The sequence below is a fragment of the Apodemus sylvaticus genome, chromosome 23, assembly GCF_947179515.1.
Source record: "Apodemus sylvaticus chromosome 23, mApoSyl1.1, whole genome shotgun sequence".
Taxonomy (NCBI): Eukaryota; Metazoa; Chordata; class Mammalia; order Rodentia; family Muridae; genus Apodemus; species Apodemus sylvaticus.
Window position 1 is genome coordinate 16,122,552 of NC_067494.1, and position 25,895 is coordinate 16,148,446.

General features: G+C 44.8%; 1 protein-coding gene and 1 pseudogene across 1 annotated transcript in view; both read left to right on the top strand.

Annotated features, from left to right (window-relative positions):
• Positions 1-2,111: 2,111 nt before the first annotated feature.
• On the top strand, positions 2,112-2,801 carry LOC127673524 (GTPase ERas-like; annotated as a pseudogene).
• A 668-nt stretch (positions 2,802-3,469) lies between these two features.
• Positions 3,470-25,895, top strand: part of LOC127673525 (ensconsin-like) — a 467,459-nt gene continuing 445,033 nt past the window's right edge. Inside the window, 10 exon segments of the mRNA XM_052169197.1 lie at positions 3,470-3,629; positions 6,572-6,611; positions 7,385-7,430; positions 7,432-7,505; positions 7,728-7,999; positions 9,086-9,299; positions 12,022-12,196; positions 12,459-12,560; positions 12,920-12,970; positions 13,242-13,299. Of these exon segments, the coding sequence (XP_052025157.1) occupies positions 3,470-3,629; positions 6,572-6,611; positions 7,385-7,430; positions 7,432-7,505; positions 7,728-7,999; positions 9,086-9,299; positions 12,022-12,196; positions 12,459-12,560; positions 12,920-12,970; positions 13,242-13,299 (1,192 nt within the window).

The following is a 25,895-nucleotide window of genomic DNA, read 5'->3' on the forward strand; positions in this document are numbered from 1 at the left end:
TGAGTCATTATTCCACACGGATAATATATGCGTTCGTCTATTTGTTATTATCAGAGTTCCCCAATACTGTGTATATTTACTAATTGATTAGTATCTCGTCACTACTGACTTTGTTAGTAGTCCCCTCCCGCTGTGTCTATGTGTACATGTATGTTGATACAAAGTCTTGTTGTGGAGCATAAGTAGGCCTTTCACTCGATCCTCCTGCCTCAGCTTATGTAGTGCTGGAATCACAGACATGAGTCACCAAACTTGGATTATGAAGCATGCCATGCCACCAGTAGGTAATGAGCCGGTCGTAATTTAGATCCAAGACACTTGGGAACTAAATTATGTTTCTCCCGGTGACTTTAAGTTTTTGCTTCAGTTTTTCAGTGTATGTGCCAGACAGTTGCCAGCTGGATTCCTGTAACTAAATCATAAACGGCCGAAATTAAGTAGGACAAGTTTTAGGCATGTGAACGGACTTGTTTTCCAACGATGAGCATTTCGTCTTGCGGCCAACGCGGCGATCCATGCCCCACTTCCGGGATCTCTTGCTGAGTGGGAACAAATGCGCAGAATTTGTCTTGCTGGGGGAGCTGTCAGATTGGGGGCACTGGTTAAAAAAGCAACAGCTCCTTTTCAGTCTTGAGGTCCCACTGCAGCGGCTGTCCATGGTGGCAGTGCCTCCTCTCTAACCTCCCTAAGCAGCTCAGCCACAGAGCCTAAGTCAGCCAGGAAGGTTCTTTCCATTCTAACCCAAGGACCCGATGCAGGGAAGAGGAGGTGAAAAAACCCATCAATCCCTGAGCTTCCCACAAGCCCCACCGATCATTGAACAGGACATCCCACCAATCCCTCACTCTGGAGGTCTCTGCCCTGAAAAGTTCAGCCTCCTAAGAAATCCTGTCTAAGCCTCGTCCTTTGTCCAGTTCCCTGTTGTCCACTCAGGGGAGCAGAGGCAGCCACCCATTCTGGATTCATCACTTTTCCTCCTGGATCTGTCTCCCCAACAAATCTCTTTTATGAGATTTGCCGCCTGAGCATTTCTCACTGGAAGAAACCAAGAAGTGAGGAAGGAGCTGAGCTCTGAGCTCTGCTGGGGATACCCTCCCTGGGAGCTGTGGCACCTCTTGCTGAAGATGCTTCCTCTCAGAGCCCTGTGGTTCCTGGGCTCCGTAGTCCTGGGATACTTTTCCATCGCAGCAGGAAGACATACTGCAAAGTCACACTTTTCTTTCCTATATTAAGAGAACAGTGACACTGACTGGTGGGAGAATTCAGGTGGCTGGGTGTGTACCTAGTGTATACAAAACCCTGGGTTCAATCTCTAGTACTAAGAGGGTGTGGCAGGCGTGGCACTCAGAGCCATGTTGGGCTCCACAGTGGGTTCCAGGCTAGAATGCAATACAAGAAAAGTCTCAAAAATGAATCACTGTACACACAGTACAAAAAGGTTGAAAGAAAAAGTCTGCAGTGGAATTAAAATATAGATGAACCAGATACTAACACAACAAATTTTATTATTGAGGTTTTTGTTTTTTGTTTTTGTTTTTGTTTTTTTTAAACAGGGTCTCACTGTCAGCTCTGACTGTCCTGGAACTCACTATGTAGACCAGGCTGGCCTCAAATTCAGAGATCACTCTGCCTCTGCCTCTGCCTCTGCCTCCTAAGTTCTGGGATGAAAGCTTTGTGTGGGTTTACAATTAGTTTTTTAATCCTGCTTTCAATCCTGAAAATGTTTCATCCACAAAACAGATAATAATCACATTTCCCTGGTGATCGTGTATGTAACAAAACAATGTTGAGAAATGGCTTGCACATTATTCCAGTTTTTGGTTTGTTTGTTTGTTTGGTCGTTTTTTAAGACAGTATTTCTCTGTGTAGCCCTGGCTGTCCTAGAACTTGCTCTGTAGACCAGGCAGGCCTTGAATTCACAGAGATCCCTCTGTCTCTGCCTCTTGAGAACTAAAGAACTAAAGATGTGTGACACTGCAGATCAGCCTGCTGCCCCTCAGCAGACTGCTACTCCTGGGAACACAGCCAGTCTCGCCTGATTTCCCATTCCCAGCGCACTCTTAAACACTCTTAAAGTGGCTGTTTACACCACTTCCTTGAGGTGCTGGGGAATGCAGTTGCTGACCAAGTTTAGCATCTTGGACCTGAGCTCCAGTCGGCAATGCACCAGCTCCCCAGAGGAAAGCCATGAGGCTTGGGCACAATGCAGAGATAGATGCTGTCAGGCAGCTACTGGAGTTCAAGTCTGCGGTGGTGGTGGGTGCAAGTGGTGTTGGTGAAAAAGCTCTCAGGATCCCGATGACTCACCACTGCTTGGTCAAAGACCACGAGCCCACTATCCAGGATTCCTACTGGAAAGCAGCAGCCCTGGACTACAGAGGAGGCTACATCCTAAATGTGCTGGATACAGCCGGCCAGGATACCCGGCGGGCTTTGCAGGACCGTGCTTGGCAGTGGGTGATGGCCTGCTGGGCATCTTTGCTCTTGATGACCCCTCGTCGCTAGACCAGCTGCAGCAGATATGGTCCACGTGGAAGCCTCACCGCAGCCTCTGGTGCTAGTGGGCATCACGTGTTACCTGGTGAGCACTACTGGAGATGCTCATGCTGTCGCTGCCACCGCAGTCCTTGCTCCCAAGCTGGGAGTGCCCTTAGTGAAGACCTCAGCCAACAGGCAGCAAAGTGTGGGAAGCCTTTGCCCTCGTGACTGTGAGATTCAGAGGCCCAGGAGGCTGGGGCTGCGTCAAGAGGAAGATCAGACGCCACAAAACCATCTGTAGCTGTGGCTGCTCTGTAGCCTGAGGATCTCAGTTAATCCAATTGACCATTCTCTTCTGTTACGGTGACAGTTATCTTGTCATAAGATTCCCCCACCCACCCACCCACCAAGTAAGTTTCCACGGACATTTTTTTTTTATTGTCATTTGGTGAGGAGTGTCCCTTGTTGGCTGTGTTCTGTGCAACTCTATGCAAAATTAAATAAACGTTCTCAGCATTCAAAGCAAAAAAAAAAAAAAAAAAAACCAAAAAAAACAAAAAAAAACAAAAACAAAGATGTGTGACACCACCACCTGGCTATGTATGCCCTTTATGTTCAGTAATTTCCACTTTTAACTATTTTCAAGGCTATAGATGAGTTCATAATTTTCTGATTATTCTGTTAAGATGACTTTTTTCCACTTTTATATTTATTCCCATGGTTCATGGAGTTTTCCTTTGCTTGTTTTTAGTCTTTTATTTCTTCTTTAAGTAATACCAAAGGATTATGAATTAATTGGGGAAGTTGTCCACATTTTAACTTACATTGAAAATTTGTCTTAATTTAAGAAAAAACATAAACTGAAGCACACCCCTGGTTTGTTTCCTTCCCTGGCTAACCTACTATTTGCTGTTTAGGTCAGGCTGGCTTTGAGTTCATGGAAGTGTGCCTGAGGCAGGATACACTGCCTCTCTAGAACAGAGGCGATGGAATGTACCACCGTGCTCAGAGATGTCATAAGAATAAAGAGCGTGGCCGGAGACCTTACCACACACTTTCACTTCTTGTGCACCCTTCTGCAAATGCGTGTGTCTCCTACCACCGTGACCTAGATCTGGGAGCTGGTTTTCCCGACCCAGAATTAAGTAGCTGTAATGGGGGGTTGTGAAGACTTTAACCTTCCTTCCTCCAGCTAGTTCTTGCTGCCTCAGCCAACGGCGCGTGCTGGGGCAGTCCTGCTTCGCTCCCACCCTTTGTTCTGGGAGTTACCCTCATCCCTGCAAGCTAGATTTTGAGTTTCTTTCTTTCTTTTTTCTTCCTTTCTTTTTTTTTAAAGATTTATTTATTTTTATGTATGAGTACACTGTTGCTGTCTTCAGACACACCAGAAGAGGGCATCAGATCTCATTACAGATTGCTGTGAGCCACCATGTGGTTGCTGGGAATTGAACTCAGGACCTCTGGAAGAGCAGTCAGTGCTCTTAACCTCTGAGCCATCTCTCCAGTCCCGATTTTGAGTTTCAAAAGCAGACATGTTTGTTTTGTTTTCTAACCCTCTTGTGATAGCTAGTCTTGGTTGTCAACTTGACTACATCTGGACTTAAATTAAAAACAGAGGGCACAGCACTTAGGAACTGCTTAGTTTGACATAGGAAGATCCACTTCTAACCCAAATCTTGAGGTAGGAATACACATGCCTTTAAATCAGGTCATACCTTCTGGAAGCCTTGATAAGGACTCGGAAGAGGGAAGTTTTTGCTCGTTGCCTGCTTTCTTTGCTTTGCTGGAAAGCCCATTCCTTCCCTGGCATTACAGCCCACTCCTTCAGGATTCCAGCATCTACTGAAGACCAGCTGAGACATCCAGCCTTGTGGACTGACCAAGTTCTGGATTCTGGGACTTTCTGTTCATAGCCAGTCATTGCTGAACTAGGCGGACCACAGCCTGTAAGCCATTCTAATAAATTACTATATATATAAATATATATAAATAAAACTATATATTCTATATATATATGGGAATATATGTATACATACATATATACATGACTGTACATACTGACACATAGATTCATTTAAAAAGTTCTGCTACTCTAGCTAACCCTAGTGCATGTCTAACACACAGATGACAGGTCTTAGTAAATCACTGGTTCTCGAGTGTTTATGCTAACTCCTATAGATTTTGTCTCTAAGTGTGTGGAGAGAGATTGACACACACACATTTCTATGCTGGGGAGTGAATCTAGGGCCTAGAACATGTTAGGCGTGTGCTCTACCACTGAGTCATATTCCTAGCCTGGTGACCTTTTATGTCTTGTTTTTTTCGAGACAGGGTTTCTCTGTGTAGCCCTGGTTGTCCTGGAACTCACTCTGTAGACCAGGCTGGCCTCAAACTCAGAAATCTGCCTGCCTCTGCCTCCCAAGTGCTGGGATTACAGGTGTGTGCCACCGGCCCTGGTGGCCTTTTTTAAATTATAGGATTATTCTCATAAGGTCAATCTTGAGGTGTATCATATTCTAAGAAAAATTATTAGGTTTTGTTAATATTTGTGGTCACTTGATGGGCTAGGCTGAAAAATTTTAGAGACAGGGTCTCATGGAACTCAGGTTATCTACAAACTTGTGTAGTTGGTATACAGACACTAAAAACAAATATTCACTAACTGATTAGTTATAAAACATTACTGCAAAATTCTTTGGTATAGTAGTAAGGTTGGCAACTTTACAATCAATATTTCTCCTTGGAAATTTTTCTATTTTTAGGAAATGCCCAAATTTCCATTTGGATCTTTCCACTTATGATAATTTATTGTGGCATTTCAGATTTTGAAAAATCAAATAAAATGAATATCTATTAAACAAGAACCTTGAACCTCAAAGGAATCTAGTTCATCCTTTATTTCTTTAAAAAAATCATTCACTTGGCCTTGTTGGACATCAAAGGGAGAAGAGGCCCTTGGTCCTGGAAAGCCTTGATGCTGCAGTGTGGGGAAATGCTGGAACAGGGAAGCGGGAGAGGTCTGATTGGGGAACAGGGAGAGGGGAGATGGATTATGAGAGTTTTGGGGACAGGGAACCAAGAAAGGGGACATTTGAAATGTAAATAAAGAATATATCTAATAAAAAAATGTAAAAAAAAAAAAAGAACTACTTGTGCAGTTCTGGCACAAATGATATGGGAGTAACTAATCCCCTTTTAATTGGAACTAAGGTCCACCCCATGCATAAGTCTTGGCAGAAAAAAAATATTCATTTATTTGCATAAGTGTATGGAGTGGTTACATGCTGTAACTCCCTGTAGAGGTTAGAGTACAACATTTAGGAATCTGTTCTTTCCTTCTGCTGTGAAGTTTTCACCAGAGAAGTCTGCTTCTCTGTAAGTAAGTAAGTAAGTTTTCACCAGAGAAGTCTGCTTCTCTGTAAGTAAGAAGACAGGACTTACCTTGGTACCTCAGCATCTCTCTTGGGAAGGAAGGTGGGCCCTCCTCCCTAGTTGTAGGCATAAGGGCTTCTCTAAACCCCACTCGGCAGGGAAGCCATGGGCTGCAGCTTTTACCACCCAGAGACTGCACCTGTCCTTCAAGGCCCCACCCGCCTTTGAGGAGTCAGCTGGGGCGGAGGGTGGCCATGCAGCTGGATTGATCCAGACCTGGCCCAGCACCATGGGAAGATCTGTTCTGCCCTCAGTCACTTGCAGCTCAGCAGGTCAGCTAGGGTCACATTGCTCCAGAAGCTGGGAGAAGCAGTTAGAGGAACTCAGAAGAGAAAGAGAGAGGGGGCATTGCAACTGTTCACTGGCAGCCCTGGCTGGGTGACATCTGCCTGTCCCTTGTTCCCTAGTACTGGCTTAGCCAGAGGTGCCCAGCCAGCCTCCCTGCTGCCCATAACAGGTCAGAGTCTCAGATCTTTCTCATTTTCCCTCTCTTTCCAGCCTTTGGTCCCTCCATCCTCTGTCCTCCCATCTCCCTCCTCCCCCTCCCTCTGTTCCTCCCTCTGTCCCTCCCTCCCCCCCCTCCATCCCTCCCTCTGCTTGAGACACTTCAAGCACTAGGCTCCCTCTTGCTCCCTTCTGATCCCTCCCCACTCTTCCCTAGTGACATCTGAACCTCGGAACCCATCTTTGGTCTTGTCTTCGTAAGTTTGTCCAGATCTCTGGCTGAGTGCTGGGCAGGCATCGGGGAGACCTGGTGCCTGCTCACTGTTGGAACTCTCTAGGAAAGAGTGGCCTATACTTCCTCACCGTGGCCCATTTCCTTGGGGAGAAAGGGGCCCTTATGTAAGGACTTATCTACAAACGCCACATAAAGGGGACCGTGTCTCTGAAATAACAGACATGTGAATGGCTGAGGGAAGGTATTTTCCAAAGCAGAAGAAAGCTGCTAAAGAACAGAAAAGTAGGACATGTGCTTAAAGGTCCTTTTAAATGGGCTGGTAGTGTGGCTCAGTGGTAGGGCACTTGCTTGTATGAAGCCTGGGGCTTAATCCTCAGCGTGGCAAAAAGAAAAATTACAAAATGTAAAACAAAAGGAGAGACAAGGCAAAGTAATTCCAGGTAATGTCCAGATAGAACACAAAGGCACTTTTAAATAGTTTATACTTTTTTTGCCGTTTATTAATTTTTTTGAGATTATAATATAATTACATCATTTCCCCCTTCTCTTGACTTCCTTTAAATGCTTTTTGACAAAACAAATCAAATCATCCATCATATCTACTTTATTCCTGTCATCTGTGTTGACTCAATTATACACTGTTCAGTTGTTAGCCGACGGGGCCTTGTCCTGCACTGGAGTGGATATTTGACATAGTTTAGAAATTGTCTTAAGTTCTTAAAAACACTAGATGGTCTGTAGTTTGTCATTGCATGTCATTAATATGAAAATTCTAATTCTTGAGTTTCTCTGAAGCCAGAGCCATAAGAGAGAGCGGGAAAGACAGCACCTTCCCTTCCACTTTTTCCCCCGGTGCCCACAGGACTCTGTCTCCTTCTAATCTCAAAGCGAGGTCACTGGCCCCGGCCCGCCTTTGGTGAGTGTGGTGGAGGTGCGTGGGAAGGTCCACCCTGGCGAATCAACTGCTGTCTTTTAGCCAAAGGATCTTTGAACTGGGTCTCCTTAGTGGCTCCTTTTCCACATTGACCACAAACAGAAAAACACTCCTATCGGACCATCTGGTTGGTTGTACAAGTGGGTGTTCTGGGCTCCGGGAAGCCAATCCTGAGCCGCCCATTGTCCTTGTCTTCTGGCCCAGGCTCCCTTCCAAGTCCATGCCTCACCTGCCCGGTGCTCCCCAGCCCGCATCCTCCCTGCCGCCCTGCTCAGGCAAAGAGCCTTCTGCTCAGGCCCACTCCTCAACTCCTGGCAACATCTGCCCTTGCAATAGAGAAGGGAAGGCGGAGCCTGAGAAAAAAGACCCCGAGAAGACAGTAGCCAGTGAGCCCCCAATAAAGGGCAGGGCGCCATTAGTGAAGGTGGAGGAGGTCACAGTGGAAGAGGGGACAGCGGCGAAGCCACCTGACCCCGGTAAGAAGGGACCAGCCTGTGCTGGGGTGCGGTCAGGTGCTCTGTGATTGCCTTGCCCACGAAGGGTTTTATTTAACTCCTTTTTCATTATTGGGTATTGGAAATTCATATTCTCATTCTTTCTCTTCCCTTCTCCCTCTCTCCTCTCCTCTCTTCTCTTTCTCCCTTCCTTCCTCTCTTCTCTTTCTCTCTCCCACACCACTCTGTATTGTGAATGCACTAACTCATCCTCCTAAATCTCTAAACACAGGTGAAGAGCATCTTCCCAAAGCACTCTTGGGGACAGACGTGTGGCAGCGAGCCTGCCTGTCCCTGGCAAGGCTCTTGCTTCCTTGCATCTAGGGTCTCCCAAGAGCTCTGGGTAGATTCTTTTGAGACACAGTCTCACCTTGTACTCAGGCTGTCTCACAAGTGCTGAGATTAAAGGTGTGTGCCACCAACCCTCGAGAAAAGATGACACTTAGCAAAGTTATAGCAGTGCTCACCTGTGATCCCAAGTCAGGTACCTGGAGCAGGAAGATCCCGAACTGGCTCTGAACAAGCCCCAAGTACACCAAAATCCTGTGTCCAACTGGGGACGGTGGCAGGGGTATTTTAAACCTTAATCAGAATAAATGAAAGGAGCCTCTCCATTGGATGCCACCTGCCCAGCCTGAGTCCCGGGTGTGGCCTGGGTGCTAATGATGCCCATTAAAAGGCTTTGATGCTGTGGTTAACTAAGTTACCAAAGCACAGAGATACTTGCGATAAAAGGCAAATGGAGAACCTTGCCTTCATTCTGCTCAGAGTCGGGCTTCCCACAGACCCTGCCATTTGGTAGATAGTGCTAACTGATGTAGCTTCTATAAAAGAAGACTTGGTGACAGAGTGTGAGCTGGGTTGGATGTCTCACACATGCAGTTTTGTTATCGTTGCTTGGCTACAGAAGAATATAGTAGAACTGTGAGAACACACTGCGGTGTGTGCTCCCTTCTCTTTGAGAACGATGGACCCCAGGCCTGGGGTGTGGGGCACGCCAGTGTTTGTTCTGTTCCTTGGATTTTCATTTCATTCCATTTGGTTCTCTCCTTGTACCTATTTGTACAGCTGCCCCAGCCTCGGCCCTCAGTCCAACCCCGGCCCCTTCTCCAGCAACAGACACAGCACCATCGTCCACCGTGACTGCTGGTGTCATTCCTAAGACTTCTGCAGGCACCACCGACCCCGAAGAGGCTAGGAGGCTGCTGGCTGAGAAGAGGCGCCTGGCCAGAGAGCAAAGGGAGAAGGAGAGGGAGAGGAAGGAGAAGGAGGAGCTGAAGAGGTAAATCTCCCTCAGACAGGCCCTGCCCCCAGAGAAGGCCTGGAGCCTGGTCCCTCCCGCTCCCCTCCAGCATGTGGAGAGTACAGTCCTTTGCCAACCTTGGTTTACTGATGTTGAATATGGGCTTGTTTGTGCCAGGCAAACACTCTGTCATCTGAGCCACATCCCCAGAACTATGTTTAAAATCAAAATTTCTTCTGAATAAATAGCAACATATCAACGCGGATAGGAAAATGTTTAGGGGTTGGGGGAAGTTCTATCTAATCAAGTAGTCACATCCATTTTAAGTAGCCTTTTCTGTTCTCTGAATGCTTTGAGCAGGTTTGTACAGACACACACACACATACACATACACACACACTGATCCATATGTGCAGATACTGAACACACAAGCAAGTCACATGAAGAGGCTGCGCAGATGCCTATGGTTTCTTCTGTAATAACGCAGTCTGCTGCCTGCATGCGCCTGCAGCCTAGGTGGTGTTCCCTATGACCGGCTGACTGGGGGCAGTAAGACTGGGGCCTGATTACTGATGGCTCTGCACGTTATGCAGGCACCACCCAGAAGTGGGCAGCTGCAGCCTTTACAGGGGACAACTCTGAAAGACACTGGTAAGGGGCCATCTTCACAGTGGAAAGAACTTCAGGTAGGACACATTAAGTTAGAAGGGGAAATGGCCAGTTAGTTTCTCCACTAGTCACTGACTCAGGAGCAGTAGCCTACTGGACTAGCCGGAGGGTGAGGGCCTTGGAAAAAGCATGACTGGAGAATTGGTTATAAAGACATCTGGGGAAGAGAAGTGTGTGGAGGGATCTCTTCAAATGGGCAAAGGACGTGAAGATGTTGTGTCCCCTGTAAACGCTCATCAAAGGTTACTTCAGCTGAGGAGGAGTTCAGCAATCAAGCAGACAGCAGTCTGTTCTGTGGATAGTAAGCTGTTTTCTCAGCTAGAGCTGCTGTGGTGTGCCAGAACTGCCAACAGCAGAAACTAGGTGCTGAGCCCCAGATATGGCACTATTCCCTGGGGTGACCGTGACATGACTATATCGGACCACTTCCCTCGTGGAAAGGACAACACTTTGTCCTTCCTGGAGTAGAGACTTATTCTGGCTATGGACCCACCTTTCCTGCACATAAGGTTTCTTCTGCCAAAAGCACCATCCGGGGAAGAGAAAGAATAAGAATATGAATTTCCAATACCCAGTAATGAAAAAGGAGTTAAATAAAACCCTTTGTGGGCAGGGCAAGCACAGAGCACCGGACTGCACCCCAGCACCTGCCTGCACCCCAGCACAGGCTGGTGCCTTCTTACCGGGGTCAGGTGGCTTCGCGGATGTCCCCTCTTCCACTGTGACCTCCTCCACCTTCACTAATGGCGCCCTGCCCTTTATTGGGGGCTCACTGGCTACTTTCTTCTTGGGGTCTTTTTTTCTCAGGCTACACCTTCCCTTCTCTCTTGCCAGGGCAGATGTTGCCAGGAGCCGAGGAGTGGGCCTGAGCTGAAGGAGCTTTGCCTGATCCGGGCGGCAGGGAGGATGCGGGCTGGGGAGTACCGGGCAGGGGAGACATGGACTTGGAAGAGAGCCTGGGCCAGAAGACAAGGACAAAGGGCGGCTCAGGATTGGCCTCTGGGGGCCACTGCTTAAAACACCACAGCCATGGGCATGGACAGACAGACGGACAGACAGACAGTGTTCTGGTTACAGCCTGTTATAACACTCTGACCTAAAGCAATGTAGAGGAGGAATCAGCTCTTTTGGCTTATGCTTAGCACGAGTCTGTCTGTGAGGAAAGCCAGGGTAGCAACTCAAGAAGCCCCCGCCCCCAAGCTGCACCCACTGAGGAATGTTCGCGCCTCGCAGGCTCACTCACTGGCTCATGCATTGCTAGCCTTCATAAACAGCAAGCACTGCCTGCAGCTGCCTGGGCTCTGTTACACAGTTAACAGCCAAGACGGTCCCTCACAGACAGGCCCACATTCCAGTCTGATCGAGACAGTCCCTCAGTCCCTCAACTGCCACACTCCCATCTCAGGTCCCGGACTGTCCAGTTGTCCAGTTGGTAGTTAACACTAACTGTGATGATGTGCTGAACCTGGGCCTGGTAAGGCTAGTGTTAGCAGTTGTTCCTGACAGATCTGGGGACCCTCATGCCTGCTGGGGGCCACCCTCTTGGCCGTGCACACCCTTCAGTCCACAAGGAGCTTATATGGCCCGACTTCCTCCTGACCTGATACAGACATTATTAATCTTATTTTCAAAGGTTGTTTTGGTTCTGGAGAGATGCCTTAGCAGTTAAGAGCACTGAGTGTTCCTCCAGAGGCCCTGAGCTGGACTCTGCAGGCACCAAGCATACATGTAGAGCCTGAATATGGGGATATACAGGCAAAATTCCCTACATATGGTATTTTGTGTTAGATTTCTTATTCAGGTTTAATTACTTAACATTCATGGTAATTGCTAAAAATAATCTATGTTCAGATATTCAATTCTCCCCCATTAAAAATGAACTGTAGACTCTCTGGAAAAGCAAGTCACCACCCAAATATCATTGGTTTATCGCTGCTTCTGACAAAAATGAAGCCATAGGGGGTTGGGGCGCAGAGCAGCAAAGGTTCCATAGCCATGGTAGACTGTGGCTTTCTCCGGGGCTTTGACCTGTTGCCCTTGCCAGACCTGGCCTCTCTTCAAAGAAGCTCCTTCCTTCATGTCTTTTTCCCAGACAAAAGATAGAGGAGTTGTCCCGAAGGGTGGCTGAGGAGGGAAGTCGCTGGGAAGAAGAAGCCCGCAGGCTGGAAGCAGATCAGGTGCGAGAGAAGGTGGAGATGGTGCTGTGGCTAGCGGAGGAGGAGCAGGAGCAGTTGGAGAGGGAGGAGGTGGAGCGCCTGCAGAAGCAGGTGTGCGCCCTGCCCCAGCCCAGCTGGGGCTGTGCCCAGATGAATGGGGTGCAGAGTGGGTGTGGGCTGCCCCAGCCAGGAGCCCTTTGCACAGGAGCTGGGTGCAGAGCCCAAGCTGGCAGCTGCTCCACAGGGGTTCGCTCCCAGATGGTCAGGGCTGCTAAGCAGAAGAGGGGTTTGCAAAGGTGGGCAGTTGCTGAGTAAGGTGTGGGGAGCAGGGTTGCCAGACTGGGCATCAGCAGTGGTAGTTATCTGTTTCCAGAAAGAAGAGGAAGCCATAGTCCTGGAGGAGGCAGAGAGGGCTCGGCAGGAAAGGGAGAAGCATTTCCAGAAAGAAGAGCAGGAGCGCCTGGAGTGGAAGAAGGTAGGGCCTGGGCCAGGGTTGGAACGGCAACCAATGGTTCTGCCTCCTTCCTGGGTCTCCAGTTGCCTGAAGCTGAGAACAAAAGGTCAGGAACAAAATGTCCTACCCTTGCTCAAGAAATGGCCCTCAGTATTAATTCCAAGAAAGCCGCCAGAATTTCCTCCTTCCCCAAAGCAAGTTGTCCTACCACAGCAGTTAAAATGGTTCCAACCTCTATTAATAACTCCAATTAGGACGAAGAACAGTGAATTATACTTTCTCCAGGTTTTAATAATCTGCTACTGTTTTGTTTATCGCTGGCATGTGCCAGGCTGGGGTGCTTTGTGTATCTCATCGGCCTTCTGTGTGCTTTTTTGCAGCGACTTGAAGAGATTATGAGAAGAACCAGGAGGATGGAGGCAGCCAATAAGGTGCTGGCATGGCCTTTCTAGCACTCTTCTGTTGTGGGAGGCAGGGCCCTCAGGCTGGCCTCACTGACCTTGACCTTGATCATATAATGCCTGCCTATTTCCCAAGGGCTGGGGACTGCAGGCCTGGGCCCTGCTGGCTCTGACTTTATTTCCTTTCCAGTCACCTCCCTGCTTAGTGATCAAACCTTGTCCCTCACAGGTACTCCAATGAGCACTCTACCACTAGGAACGTTCCTTTAAAATTCTTATATTGGTTTCTTTCTCTTTTTAGAAAACCACTGAGCAAAGAAATGGTGACGTAGCCAAAGGAGTTCTCGCTGGAGAGACAGGTACTTCTTCTGTCAGCGCTCATGTGTATGTGTGTGCCCACAGAGGCCAGGAGAGGATGTCAGATCTCCTGGAGTTAGTTCCATCTGGCTGCAAACTGCCTGGTGTGGCTGATTGTAAGGGCTGAGCCATCTCTCCAGCCCCTAAGGCAATGGTTTGCAGCCTGAGGGTCACACTCCCTTAGGGGGTCATATAGCTGATATTTACATCATGATTCATAACAGTAGCAAAATTACAGTTATGAAGCAGCAAAAATATTTTTGGTTGAGATGGATGGCCACAGCATGAGGAACTGTATGAAAGGGTTTCAGCGTTAGGAAGGCCGAGAGCCCCTGGTCTAATGGGTGACTTTAAATGTACACAACTTGATAGGATTTTGTCTGTTTGGGGATTTTGTTTAAACTAGTTTAAACTGTCTCATTCTGTAGTTTCTGTACAGGCTAGATCTGGATTCTCAGTGCACCTGAAGAAAATCTCGAACTCCTTGTCTTCCTTCCTCAGACTCCCAATTGCTAGTGTTACTGGGCGTGCATTACTACCCCCCAGATGAAATTTACATGTCCATTACGTGTATTTATGACAAGTCTTAGAATAAAAGATTTAAACATCATCTCTCTTAATCCTGACTTCAAGAGAGAGGTACACTTTAAAACATGCTGATTTCATCATAACTTGTTATTGAACTTGTAACTGTGGTCTTTGGGCAAGTTACTGTTTCTTGGAAATCTTAAAACAAAAGTAGCTTAAATAAAAATGCAGTCAGCCTTCGTTTCTGTAGTCCCATCTAGGATCAGTTTCATTTCTGTGTGAGGGTCTTGGACAGTGGCAATCTCGTGCTTGGTCACTTATGCACTAGTTGCTCTGTCCAGAGAGCATTCCTGTGTTAAACTTGTCACCAAAGATCTGCTTTGCTTTGTTTTGCTAAGAATTGAATCTCCAGCCGTCCCAGAGCGCCAGCTCCCCCAGCCCCACTGCATAACATGGTGTTTCCAAGACCATTACTGCCAACACAGGCAGTCAAGGATTATCTGACATTTTAAGATAGCCCACCCTAGGTTTGAGTCAGATGTCAATAGGGTTGCCTTAAGCTGGACTCCTAATGCTGAGTCGCAAATTAGGTGGTAAAGCGAGTGACACACACTGTGGGCCTCCATTTGTGCGGTCACATCCTTCTAAGTGTGACTGAATTCAACTGAGTTTGTGAAGCGTCGCTTCCTCTTCTATGGTGATTTGCTTTGAATCCTTCAGTAAAAGTGTTCCATGTCAGCCAGTCAAGTCAGTCAGCCACTTCATCAGTTGGTTTGATTTCAGTATTTATGTCCAGAACTAACTTAGTACAAACAAAAGCAATAGTAACAGTTATTTCTGCCCTTCAGTGAAAACTTTGCTTGTGTTAACACATTTAGTAGCCTGTCAGGCAGGTCCTGTTATCCAGGAAGGATTAGGGTTTCCCTTGCCCAGGGTCCCACAGGCGGTGAGTTGTACCATCAGGTGAGAGATCCAGGTTCTGTTCCTAGAGGATGGTTTGATGGCGACATGTTAGTAAAGGTTTGCTCCCCTTGTGTATGCAGAGGTGTCTGCACTGCCAAGATGAACTCTCCAGGAAACGGAGAGTCTGCAGAGAGCCCACGAGGAGTCGCTTCACAGCTGTCCAAAGGAACCACAGAGAGGTGAGCTCAGCAACTGAGGCCTTTTTCACTGAGGGAGGATGTGTGTGTGTGTGAGTGTGCGTGCACGTGCGTGTGTGTATTACAAAGTGCCATGTTCACCCCACCCAGGTAGAATGCCAGAGTTTAACAGGAAGGTTTATTTTTCTCCTTAATTTTTTGTAGAACTTGTATCTCTAAAAAAGGAGAGTCCCTTTTTCTTTACTCCTCATGGTGAGATCTGAGTGCGTTGTAAGGACAATAACCAACAGCTGTCCGACCTCACCTGTGCAGGCTGGCCACCCTGGCATCTTGGAAATCTAAAGGAGAATTAAAAATGCAAGGCCATGTGGGCCACAGTGAGAGCTCAAAGCAGAACGGTCTGTGGAGAACAGAGATGGAGAGGAAGGGGAAGGGGGTCCCGTTCATCCTGTACCAAGAGAGCTTCGAATGCCACAGTTTCTGATGTACAGAAAAGTTGGGTACAGTAACCCCAGGACTTAAGGAAACTGAGGCAGGAGATTGTTGGAGATCTGAGACTGGTCAGCACCATGTAGCGAGACTGATTAAACCCAACACAGAAAGGATGGTTGGTTTGTGACTGATTCCAGCACATAGGAGACTAAAGAAGTTGGGTTTGAGGCCAGCCTGGGCTACAGAGTGAGACCCACCCACCCCCAACTCTACAACAAGGAAAAAAACGTGAAACACAAACAAGAAAATTAGATCACGGTGGCACACACTTGTAATCCCAGAACTTGGAATATTTAGACAGGCATATCTGATATTCAAGGTTACCCTGCCTCTGCCTCACCTCTAGGTTTAGACCCTGTCTTCATGCAGGGACAATGAGAACTAATTTGCATCTTCACCAGCCATGTATAAGGATTCAACCCCCACACGCATTCCCCCTAGCCCCCCACCCCACCCTGTCCCCCACCCACTGCATCCCTGTCAGGATCTTCTTCAAGCCCCGAGACCTCTCCTCACCCATATTCTGTCTGCATAACAGATTCCCCATGAAAAGCATAGAGAATTTTATGGGCATCAGGTTCTCAGACTGGTTGACCTGTAACTCACTGTGTAGACCAGGCTAGCCTCATTTGCAGAGATTCCCCTGCCTCTGCCTCCTAAGTGCTAGCACTGTAGGTATCTACCACCATGCCCAGACTCACATAGAGTTGAAAAAGGGTGGGACCAGTAAAATGGTCAGCAGGTAGAAGTGAGGGTCACCAATCCTGATGACCTGAGTATATAATCCAGCCAAGATTGGAAGGTTCCTATGTCCCTGGATTCTGATGGTCTCATTTAAGCCTGGTGGTGTTGAGACAGATGTTAGGTTCTCCTCACCTCTGATCCTATGATCCTAGATGTGTTAGAGAACCTGAAAGTGTCGCGTCCTCTGGATATTTGTTATGGGACTGGCTGCAGAGTTTGTATCCAAGGTAAACTAGCCCAGACTGGAAGGCTACATGGCCTTACTTTTTTTTTTTTTTGGATTTTTTTTTTATTATTATTGAGTATCTTCTTCATTTACATTGCCAACAGTAAAACATTTCCCAATTTCTCTCCTCCCAAAAGTGTCCCTCCCCAAATATTCCCAAACCCTCCTCCAATCCCCTGCATCCATATATGTGCCACTCTACCCAACACACTCCCACCCCTCCACCACACCCACCGATTTCCCTTTGTTGGGGCCTCTATTGAGCCTTTACTTACATACAACTAGTTGTTAAAATATTGAGTGGTTGAGCCAGGCTAGCATTGTAATTTTTTGACAAAGTTAATAAACGTCACAGCCCTTCAAACCCAATCCACATCATGGAGGTCACATATATGAGTTCTATAATGAGATTAATGAGTTATATAATTAGGAGATGCCTGAGGTATTTCCTTGCATGAAGAAAGAATTGAATGCTAGGAAGGACAGAATCCATGGAGACAGTAAAAGTAGCACCTGTATTCCTATAGGATTGTTGATACCTAAGTCTAGAATTCTTTTGAGAGGGTTCTGCTTTAGGTATTTTATAGGGCCCCTGTGTCCTCCCTTCCCTTATGGTTTTAGCTCCCACAATGAGTCTCATAATGTCTTCTGGGAATAAGAAGGCTTATATAAGGAAGCCTGCTCTCACTTTTCTAGTCTACCTATGTCCATCTAAATTGCCTCCATGCCCCATCTCAGAGATTGACACTAAGTGTTGTCAGGAAAGTGGGTGATGACCCCCCCAGATGCTTCATTCTGTGAGGGGGCATAAACCAGGGAATTGTCATTCCAAGAGAGTGGGGACTCCCATGAGGAGTTCTGGAACTGCTCCTATTTTGACAGGCAGTATATATCTGAGGCTCCATTTAAAGGGCCATCGGTAGAAGTAGAAGGGCAGAAGGGAGAGAGAGAATACTAGAGGCCACTGCATAAAAAACTAAATAGGTGACTGTTTTCTGAAATGTTGCGTGTAGTAGCACCTGAAGCAAGGCTGGTCTGGAGAGTGATGAACCCAGGATCTTCTTTCAGACACTTTGGTAGCTCTTGGGCTGACCAGACACACACTGAGGTCTTTTTCACATGACTTCTAAAGAGAGAGAAAGAAAATCAATTTAACCTAAGACTCAAATGACAGTTAAAACTAGGGGGATTATCTCTCTTGGTTACAGGTCGATAATGCAGTGCTGAGTTGTATCAAGGATGTGACATTCTATGTCTGGGCAGGATTTTTCTTATCAAGAAGAAAATGACTAATGAGAAATGGTTGTCTGAACAACATCTCATATGGTCTTAAACCTAATGTCTAGGGAGTACGGTACGTTAAACTGTTCAAGAAATATGCCAATTATTTTATTTTTTGTTTGAGACCATACAGGTGGACAACATTAGCTATACTTATTTATCTTGAGTTGGTAAGGCCAGGAGAAGATATGGTCCTTGGGGGTTACTTGAACATGAGAGCATCTAAGCTTCCTTCTACAACCATGCTCATTCTATGTGAGGATAATTCTAAGGCCATGCTTAGCCATGTCTTTACTTTAAACATACAGGAAAGATCTAAGAAGGGTCCTGTAAAGACAGACATTCCTCTTTGTAGAGTGGACTGTGGTTTGAGTGCACTAGGTGGACCCTCTATGGCCTCCCTGTACAAAGAAAAGGTGATTCCTCACAGTTAAATAACACTTTTCAAGAGATACCTGTGGGGCCTACATGACCTTAGATGCCAAGGAGGAATATATTGTCCTATTTAACGAAATTTGATTTTATTTGATTTGATGGTTTTCTGGTTCTACACTTCTGGAATAAGAACGTATTGTACTTGTGTTTAATTGTATGAGCGTCCACATCCCACACTATCTAGATAGCACTAGATATAAGTCACTGTACTTCAAGAACCTAATCATGAACTGTCCACATGCAAAACATTAGTAAAAATAGATAAAGCAAATTATAAAAATGTACCTGAACCATACCTTGTACTTCTTGTCATCTTGGGGTGCCCTCTGTCTTTTGGGGTCACACCTTCCTCTGACTAGTTGTGTCAGGTGACATGCAGCAGCACAGGGTCCAGAGGCATGCGCCAATTCTCTTCTTCCATTTGGCCCAGGCCCTAGGCTGCGGGCATCTTGGAGTGAAAGGTCTCTTTCTTTCTGGGTCACTTGATTGCTTTTGGCAAGATGGCCATTTTTATTATATTAATCTGGCCAAATCACAAGCATGGGAGATTTTTCCATCTTCTGAGGGCTTCTTCGATTTAATTCTTCTGAGACTTAAAGTTCTTGTTATAGAGATCTTTCGCTTGTTTGGTTAGAATCACTCCAAGATATTTTATATAGTTTGTGACTACCTTGAATGGTGTCATTTACCTAATTTCGTTCTCAGCCTGTTTATCCTTTGAGTACAGGAAGGCTACTGATTTGATTTAGTTAATTTTATATCCAGCTACTTTGCTGAAGTTGTTTATCAGCTGTAGGAGTTCTCTGGTGAAGTTTTTGGGCTTACTTAAGTATCCTAGCATTTCATCAGCAAATAGTGATAGCTTGATTTCTTCTGTTCCAATTTGTATTCCCTTGAACTCCTTTGGTTGTCTAATTGCTCTGACTAGAACTTCAAGTACTATATTGAATAGACAGGGAGAGAGAGGGCAGCCTTGTCTAATCCCTGATTTTAGTGGGATTGCTTCAAGTTTCTGTCCATTTACTTTGATGTTGGCTGCTTGTTTGCTCTATATTGCTTTTATTATGCTTAGTTATGGACCTTGAATTCCTCTTTTTTCCAAGACTTTTAACATAAAGGGATGCTGAATTTTGTCAAATGTGTTTTCAGTATCGAATGAAATGACCTCGTGGTTTTTTCATTTCAGTTTATTTATGTAGTGGATTACATTGATGGATTTCCATGTATTGAACCATCCCTCTCTCCCTGGGAAGAAGCTTACTCCAGAGTGTTTAATGATCTTTTTGACGCATTCTTGGATTAGTTTGGCACCAATTGTATTGAGTATTTTTGCATGGGTTTTCATAGGGGAAACTCATCTGAAGTTCTCTTTCTTTGTTGGATCTTTGTGTGGTTTTGGTATCAGCGCAATTGTGGCTTCATAGAACAAGTTGAGTAGTGTTCCTTCTGTTTCTATTTTGCACGGTAGTTTCAAGAGTATTGTTATTAGGTTTTCTTCATAGGTCTGATAGACTTCTACACTAAAACCTTCTGTTCCTGGGCTTTTTATGGTTTGGAGATTTCAATGACTGCTTCTATTTCTTTAGGGATAATGGGTCTTTTTAGATGGTTTACATGATCCTAAATTAATTTTGGTGTTTGATATCTCCCAAGAAATTTGTGTTTCCTCCAGATTTTCCAGTTGTGTAGGCTTTTGTATTAGAATATGACAATTTTTCGAATTTCCTCAGTTTCTCTTGTAATATCTCCCTTTTCGCTTCTGATTTGTTAATGTGGATACTGACTCTGTGCCCTCTGGATAGTCTGGCTAAGGGTTTATCTATCTTGTTGATGTTTTCAAAGAACCAACTCCTGGTTTTGTTGATTGTATAGTTCTTTTTTTTTTTTTTTTTTCTAATTGGTTGGTTTCGGACCTGAGTTTATTTTCTGCCATGTACTGCTCTTGGGTGTATTTGCTGGCCTTTGTTCTAGAGCTTTCAGATGTGCTATTAAATTGCTAGTGTATGCTCTCCCCAGTTTCTTTCTGGAGGCGCTCAGAGCTATGAGTTTTCCTCTTAGCACTGATACCAAACTTATCCCATAAGTTTGAGTATGTTGTACCTTTATTTTCTTTAAATTCTGAAAAGTCTTTAATTTCTTTTTTCATCCTTGATTAAGTAATCATTGAGTAGAGTGTTGTTCAGCTTTTTTTTTTTTTAAAATTGGGGATCTCTGTTATTTTGTTGCTATTTAAGTCCAGTTTTAATTGCTTAATTCAGACCATATAGATTCAATAGGAGGCATGGGATTATTTAAATCTTCTTATATTTTTGAGGTCTAGTTTTGTGATAGTTATACAGTCAGTATTGGAGAAGGTACCATAAGATGGAGAGGAGAATGTATTTTCTTTTGATTTAACGTGAAATGTTTTATAAATACCTGTTAAATCCATTTGGTCCATAGCTTCTGTTAGTTTCACAGTGTCTCTGTTTATTTTGTTTTTCCCTGATTTTTCCATTGATGAGAATGGGGTGCTGAGATCTCTCCAGCAACTGAGCAGGCTGGTACAGCCAAGAGTGCAGAGAACTCCAGAGTGTCAAAGTAGGTGGGAGAGGGTCTGCCATCTGCACCCAGGAGCTGGGCAGTGCCAGAGCACTCTGAGCCAGGGGAGAGAGACTCTCCCAGGGGTGCTGAGACAGGGTTGCAGGCACACAGGAAGGAGAAGCACCAGCCAGACACAGCAGGACCAACTAAAACCAGAGATAACCAGATGGTAAAAGGCAAACATAGGAGCGTTACCTACAGAAAGAAAGGCAACATGGCACTGTCTGAATCCAAGTCTCCCACAACATCAAATTCTGGATACCCCAACACATTGGAAAAGCAAGATTTGGATTTAAAAATGACAGCTCATGATCCTGATAGAGGGTTTCAAGAAGGACATACATAACTCCCTTAAAGAAATACAGGAGAACACAGGTAAACAGGTAGAAGCCCTTAAAGAATTACAGGAAAGCACAACCGGAACAGGTGAAGTAATTGAACAAAACAATCCAGGATCTAAAAATAGAGGTAGAAACAATAAAAAAAAATCACAAAGTGAAACAACTCTGGAGAGTGGGGTGTTGAAGTCGCCAACAAATATTGTGTGAGGTGTAATGTGTGCTGTGAAGTTTAGTAAAGTTTCTTTTATGAATGTGGGTTCCCTTGCATTCAAAACATAGATGTTCAGAACTGAGAGTGCTTCTTGGTAGATTTTTCCTCTGATGAGTATGAAGTTTCCTTCCTTAACTTTTATGATGACCTTTGGTTGAAAGTCAATTTCATCTGATATTAGAATGGCTACTCCAGCTTTCCTGGGACCATTTGCTTGGACATTGTTTTCCAGCCCTTTACTCTGAGGTAGTGTTTGTCTTTGACACCAAGGAACATTTCCTGTATGCAGCCAAATTCTGGGTCTTGTTTACTTACCCACTCTGTTAGTCTATGTCTTTTTATTGAGGAATTGAGTCCATTGATATTAAGAGATATTAAGGAATAGTGATTTTTGCTTCCTGTTATTTTGATGTTATTTTTATGTTTGAGTGGTTATCTTCTTTTGGGTTTGTTGAAAGGAGATTACTTTTTTGCCTATGCTATGGTGTCCTTTCCCTCCTTGTTTGGCATTTTCTATCTATTATCCATTGTGGGGTTGGATTTGTGGAAAGATATTATGTAAAAATCGTTTTTTTTTTTCATGGAATATCTTGGTTTCTCCATCTATGGTAATTGAAAGTTTTGCTGGGTGTAGTAGCGTGGCTAGGCATTTGCATTCCCTTAGGGTTTGTATGACATTTGCCCATGATCTTGTAGCTTTCATAGTCTCTGGTGAGAAGTCTGGTATAATTCTGATAGGCCTGCCTTTATATGTTACTTGACTTTTTCTCTTACTGCTTTTAATATTCTTTCTTTGTTTAGTACATTTGGTGTTTTGATTATTATGTAACTGGAGGACATTCTTTTCTGGCCCACATTTGGAGATCTGTAGGCTTCTTGTATGTTCATGGCCATCTCTATCTTTAGGTTGGAAAGTTTTCTTTTATAATTTTGTTGAAGATATTTCCTTGCCCTTTAAGTTGGGAATGTTCTCTCTCTTCTATACCTAGTATCCTTAGGTTTTGTCTTCTCATTGTGTTTGGATTTTCTGGATGTTTTGGGTTAGGAGTGTTTTGCCTCTTGCATTTTCTTTGACTTTTGTGTTAATGTTTTTTTCTGATATCTTCTTTACCTGAGATTCTTTCTTCTATCTCTTGTATTCTGTTGTTGATGCTTGCTTGCATCTATGGCTCCTGATCTCTTTCCAAGGTTTTCTCTGTCTAGGGTTGTCTCTCTTTGTGTTTTCTTTATTTCTTCTATTTCCATGTTTAGATCCTAGATGGTTTTGTTCAATGTCTTCACCTGTTCTGTTGTTTTTTTCCTGAAATTTTTTAAGGGATTTTTGTGTTTCTTCTTTAAGGTTTTCTATTTATTTACCTGTGTTCTCTTGTATTTCTTTGAGGTAGTTATTTTTGTCCTTCTTAAAGTCTTCTATCATCATCATGAGATCTACTTTTAAATCAAAGTCTTTCTTTTATAGTGTGTTGGGTGTATCCAGGACTCTCTGTGGGGGAAGAACTGAGTTGTGGTGATGTCAAGTAGCCTTGGTTTCGGTTGCTAATGTTCTTGCACTAGCCTTTTGCTATCTGGTTATCTCCGGTGTTAGCTGGCCTTGCTGTCTCTGTGTCTTATCTGTCCTGCAAGCCTGTATGTCAATACTCCTGGAAGATCTGTTCTCTCCAAGAGGAATTTAGGTATGGAGAGCTGTGTTACAAGGTCAACTCTGTGATGCAGACAGTAGCCAGAAGGATCCTGTCCCCAGATGATCCTTGGTTCCTGTGTCCTGATGGCTCTGAGCCAGTCTATCTTGGGCCAGGAATTTGAAGAGAAGTGGTGGTCTTACCTGTGCTCACAGGTATGTAGGCACTCCTGGGAGACCAGTTCACTCCTGGTGGAATTTGTGTATGTAGCTCTGTGGTCCAGGATCATCTCTGGGAGCAGACAGAAATAGGAAACCGCCTGTCCCCAGGCAGTCCCTTGGTTCCCTTGTCCTGAAGGTTCTGGGTGGCTTCCTCTGGCCAGTGGGGGCGGTACTACCTGCACTCACAGGCCTGCCTGCAGTCCTGGGAGGATTGCTCTCTCCTGGTACTATTTGGGAATGGAACCCTTTGGCAGATGATGGTCTCAAACCACAGACAGAAACTGGAAGGCTCCTGTTGATAAGCTAAATCTTAAAATATAGGTATTTTCTATAAGTTTCAAATGTTCTCTAATAACTTTAGAATATGCATAGTAAAAATGAGAGCTAGTTCTCCCGACTCTACAAATTTCTTTGCTTGAGGCCATGTTTGACCAGTGGCTCTCTGTGTTATCTAGGAAAAATCATTCAGCTTTCTTCAACCTATGTCTTCTTTCTCTGTGATATAGAGGGACAATAACTACATGTCTCATAGAGATGTGAGACAAGAAAATTGCTGTATGATTAAAATAGAGACTGGTGGAAGAGCACCACTATGAGATAGTTAGAGCCAGAGGGATCTGAGAGTTTCACCTTTAAACTGTATTTTATCTTAAAGTTTCACATTTCCCAATACTTCACTTCCCCTCTTGCATACATGTCTTTTGATGGTTTTGGTGTTACTTATACAATGCGCAGTAAGGTTAGATGGCTGTTGTTTATGTTTCTCCATACAGTATGCTCAAAACATTCTCACCTCCCACCCCTTTATCCTATGTGCTTTCCTGTAGGAGGAGGTGCCAATACTAAAGCCTGGCGCCCTAATTGGTTCTTCATTTGGTCAATAAAGGAGACTGGGAGCCAATTGCTGGGTGGAAGGGACAGGTGGGGATTCCAGGTCCCAGGAGGAAAAATAGATGCTGGAAAAGAGAAGGGGATTTTTCAGCCAGGCTTGGGAAGGAGAAGGAAGAAACTATCATGTAAAATCTCTGAGAAGTCAGAACCAGTGGCCTCTGCCAATGGTGGATAGCCAAGGAGGTTGGTAATCTGACACTGGCTAGCTGATAAGTCGGGGACAGGAGATTCTGTGCCCAGGGATTGTGCTATCTGGCAAGTTCTAAAGTAATAATGCTGTCTGAGTGTTTTTCATCCGGGGAGCCAAAGTGGGCAGAGAGAGAGAAACTGGCCACCGATGGCAGCTTGGTGAAACTAAGCCAGAAGGAACAAGAGAGGCCAGAATGAACCAGTAGAACACAGCAGCTCCTGGGCAAGCTGGAAGTGGGGCTGGGGTTGCCGATCTCAGATCTAAGCCACAAGGTCCAGAGCACTGGCCTCGGGTCCAGGGAAAAGACAGGCACCTGTTTTTTTTTTTTTTTTATAATTACATGCTGTATTTTCCTCAATCTCGCATCCTTTCCCCCTTTCTTTCTAATTATTAATTATAACTTTCTATAGTTTTCACAGACAGAGGATTCAAGAAGTATCTCATTTTTTCTCTTTGGCTGCTTTATCTATCATTATTTTTTTTTTCTGATGACAAACTATTGAATACCTCTTATTTCCACCTGCCCTCTACCTCCCACTTCCAGTCTTATTCTCTAAAATCTGAGTATAGTCCACTCAAGATTTGGTACTGAAGTCAAAGGTGGGCAGTCACTGGAAACTGGCTAGAACAATATTCGCTTAGTGGTAATTTATCGAAGCTGTGGTTGTATTTTATCCCATGAGCGTCTCAGCTTGAGTTTCCAACTCCTTGGCTCTTTAATCCCTTGAAGGTATTCTAAACTCTCTATTTACATAGGTGTGTATGTAAATGTAGATGATAGATATGTGTATAATTCATTTGTATCTATAGTCTATGATATGTATTTATTAACATGCACAACACATATTTTTTCTGTGATATAAAGTGTGTGATCAGAGATTTAACCTTAGTAGTTGATATTGGAAGGAAAAAAATCTGTATCACCTTGGTCAGTGATATCCTGAAAATCAGGATTCTGGCAGGCTTTTACCTAAAAGTGTTAGCCATCAGGTGCTCTGGATAATCTGGCTAGCTTTAGGTCTGTTTGTCACCAGCAAGATCTATTTTTGAGGAGAGAGAATCTTGACTGAGAAAATGCTCCCACAAGATTGGCCTGTGGATAAACCTGTGATGCATCCTTTGGATTGATGATTGATGTGGATGGGCCCAGATTGTTATGGGCCAGGCTATCCCTCGCCAAGCAGTCTTAGTGTAAGAAAGCGTGTTGAGAAAGCCATTGAGAGCATGCATGTCCTGCCTCTGGGACTGCCCTGTTTGAGTTCCTGCCCAACTTCCCTCAGGGATGGATGAGGGTGTAAAACTGTAATGTGAAATAAAGCCCAAGTTGCTTTTGATCATGAGTTTGTCACTCCAAGAGAAACCATCAGACACTGATGGACTTAGCACTAAATAACTGAATGCCTCACTGCCTTCCACTGCTATTCCTTTGTTCTAGTTCTTCATTGCCATCCTCTGGTCCTTGCTTTTGGAATTTAGTGCTTTCTCCAGGCCCCAGTATCATGAAATTCTACAACTTATATTAGAGAATCATAGCAAAGAGTTTGTACTGAGTCACAGATGGGCCCACAGGGAGAGATTTAAAGTAATTCTTGAAATATTAAGACCATGGGCTCTCTGGCAAAGATGCTCTATGTTTTGCACTGTGACATGAACAAGTGCTTGTAGGCCAGAGATGGAGTGTGACAATTTGTATGGTCAGTGTCCTCACTTTGATATGTCTAAAGCTTGGTCATCAG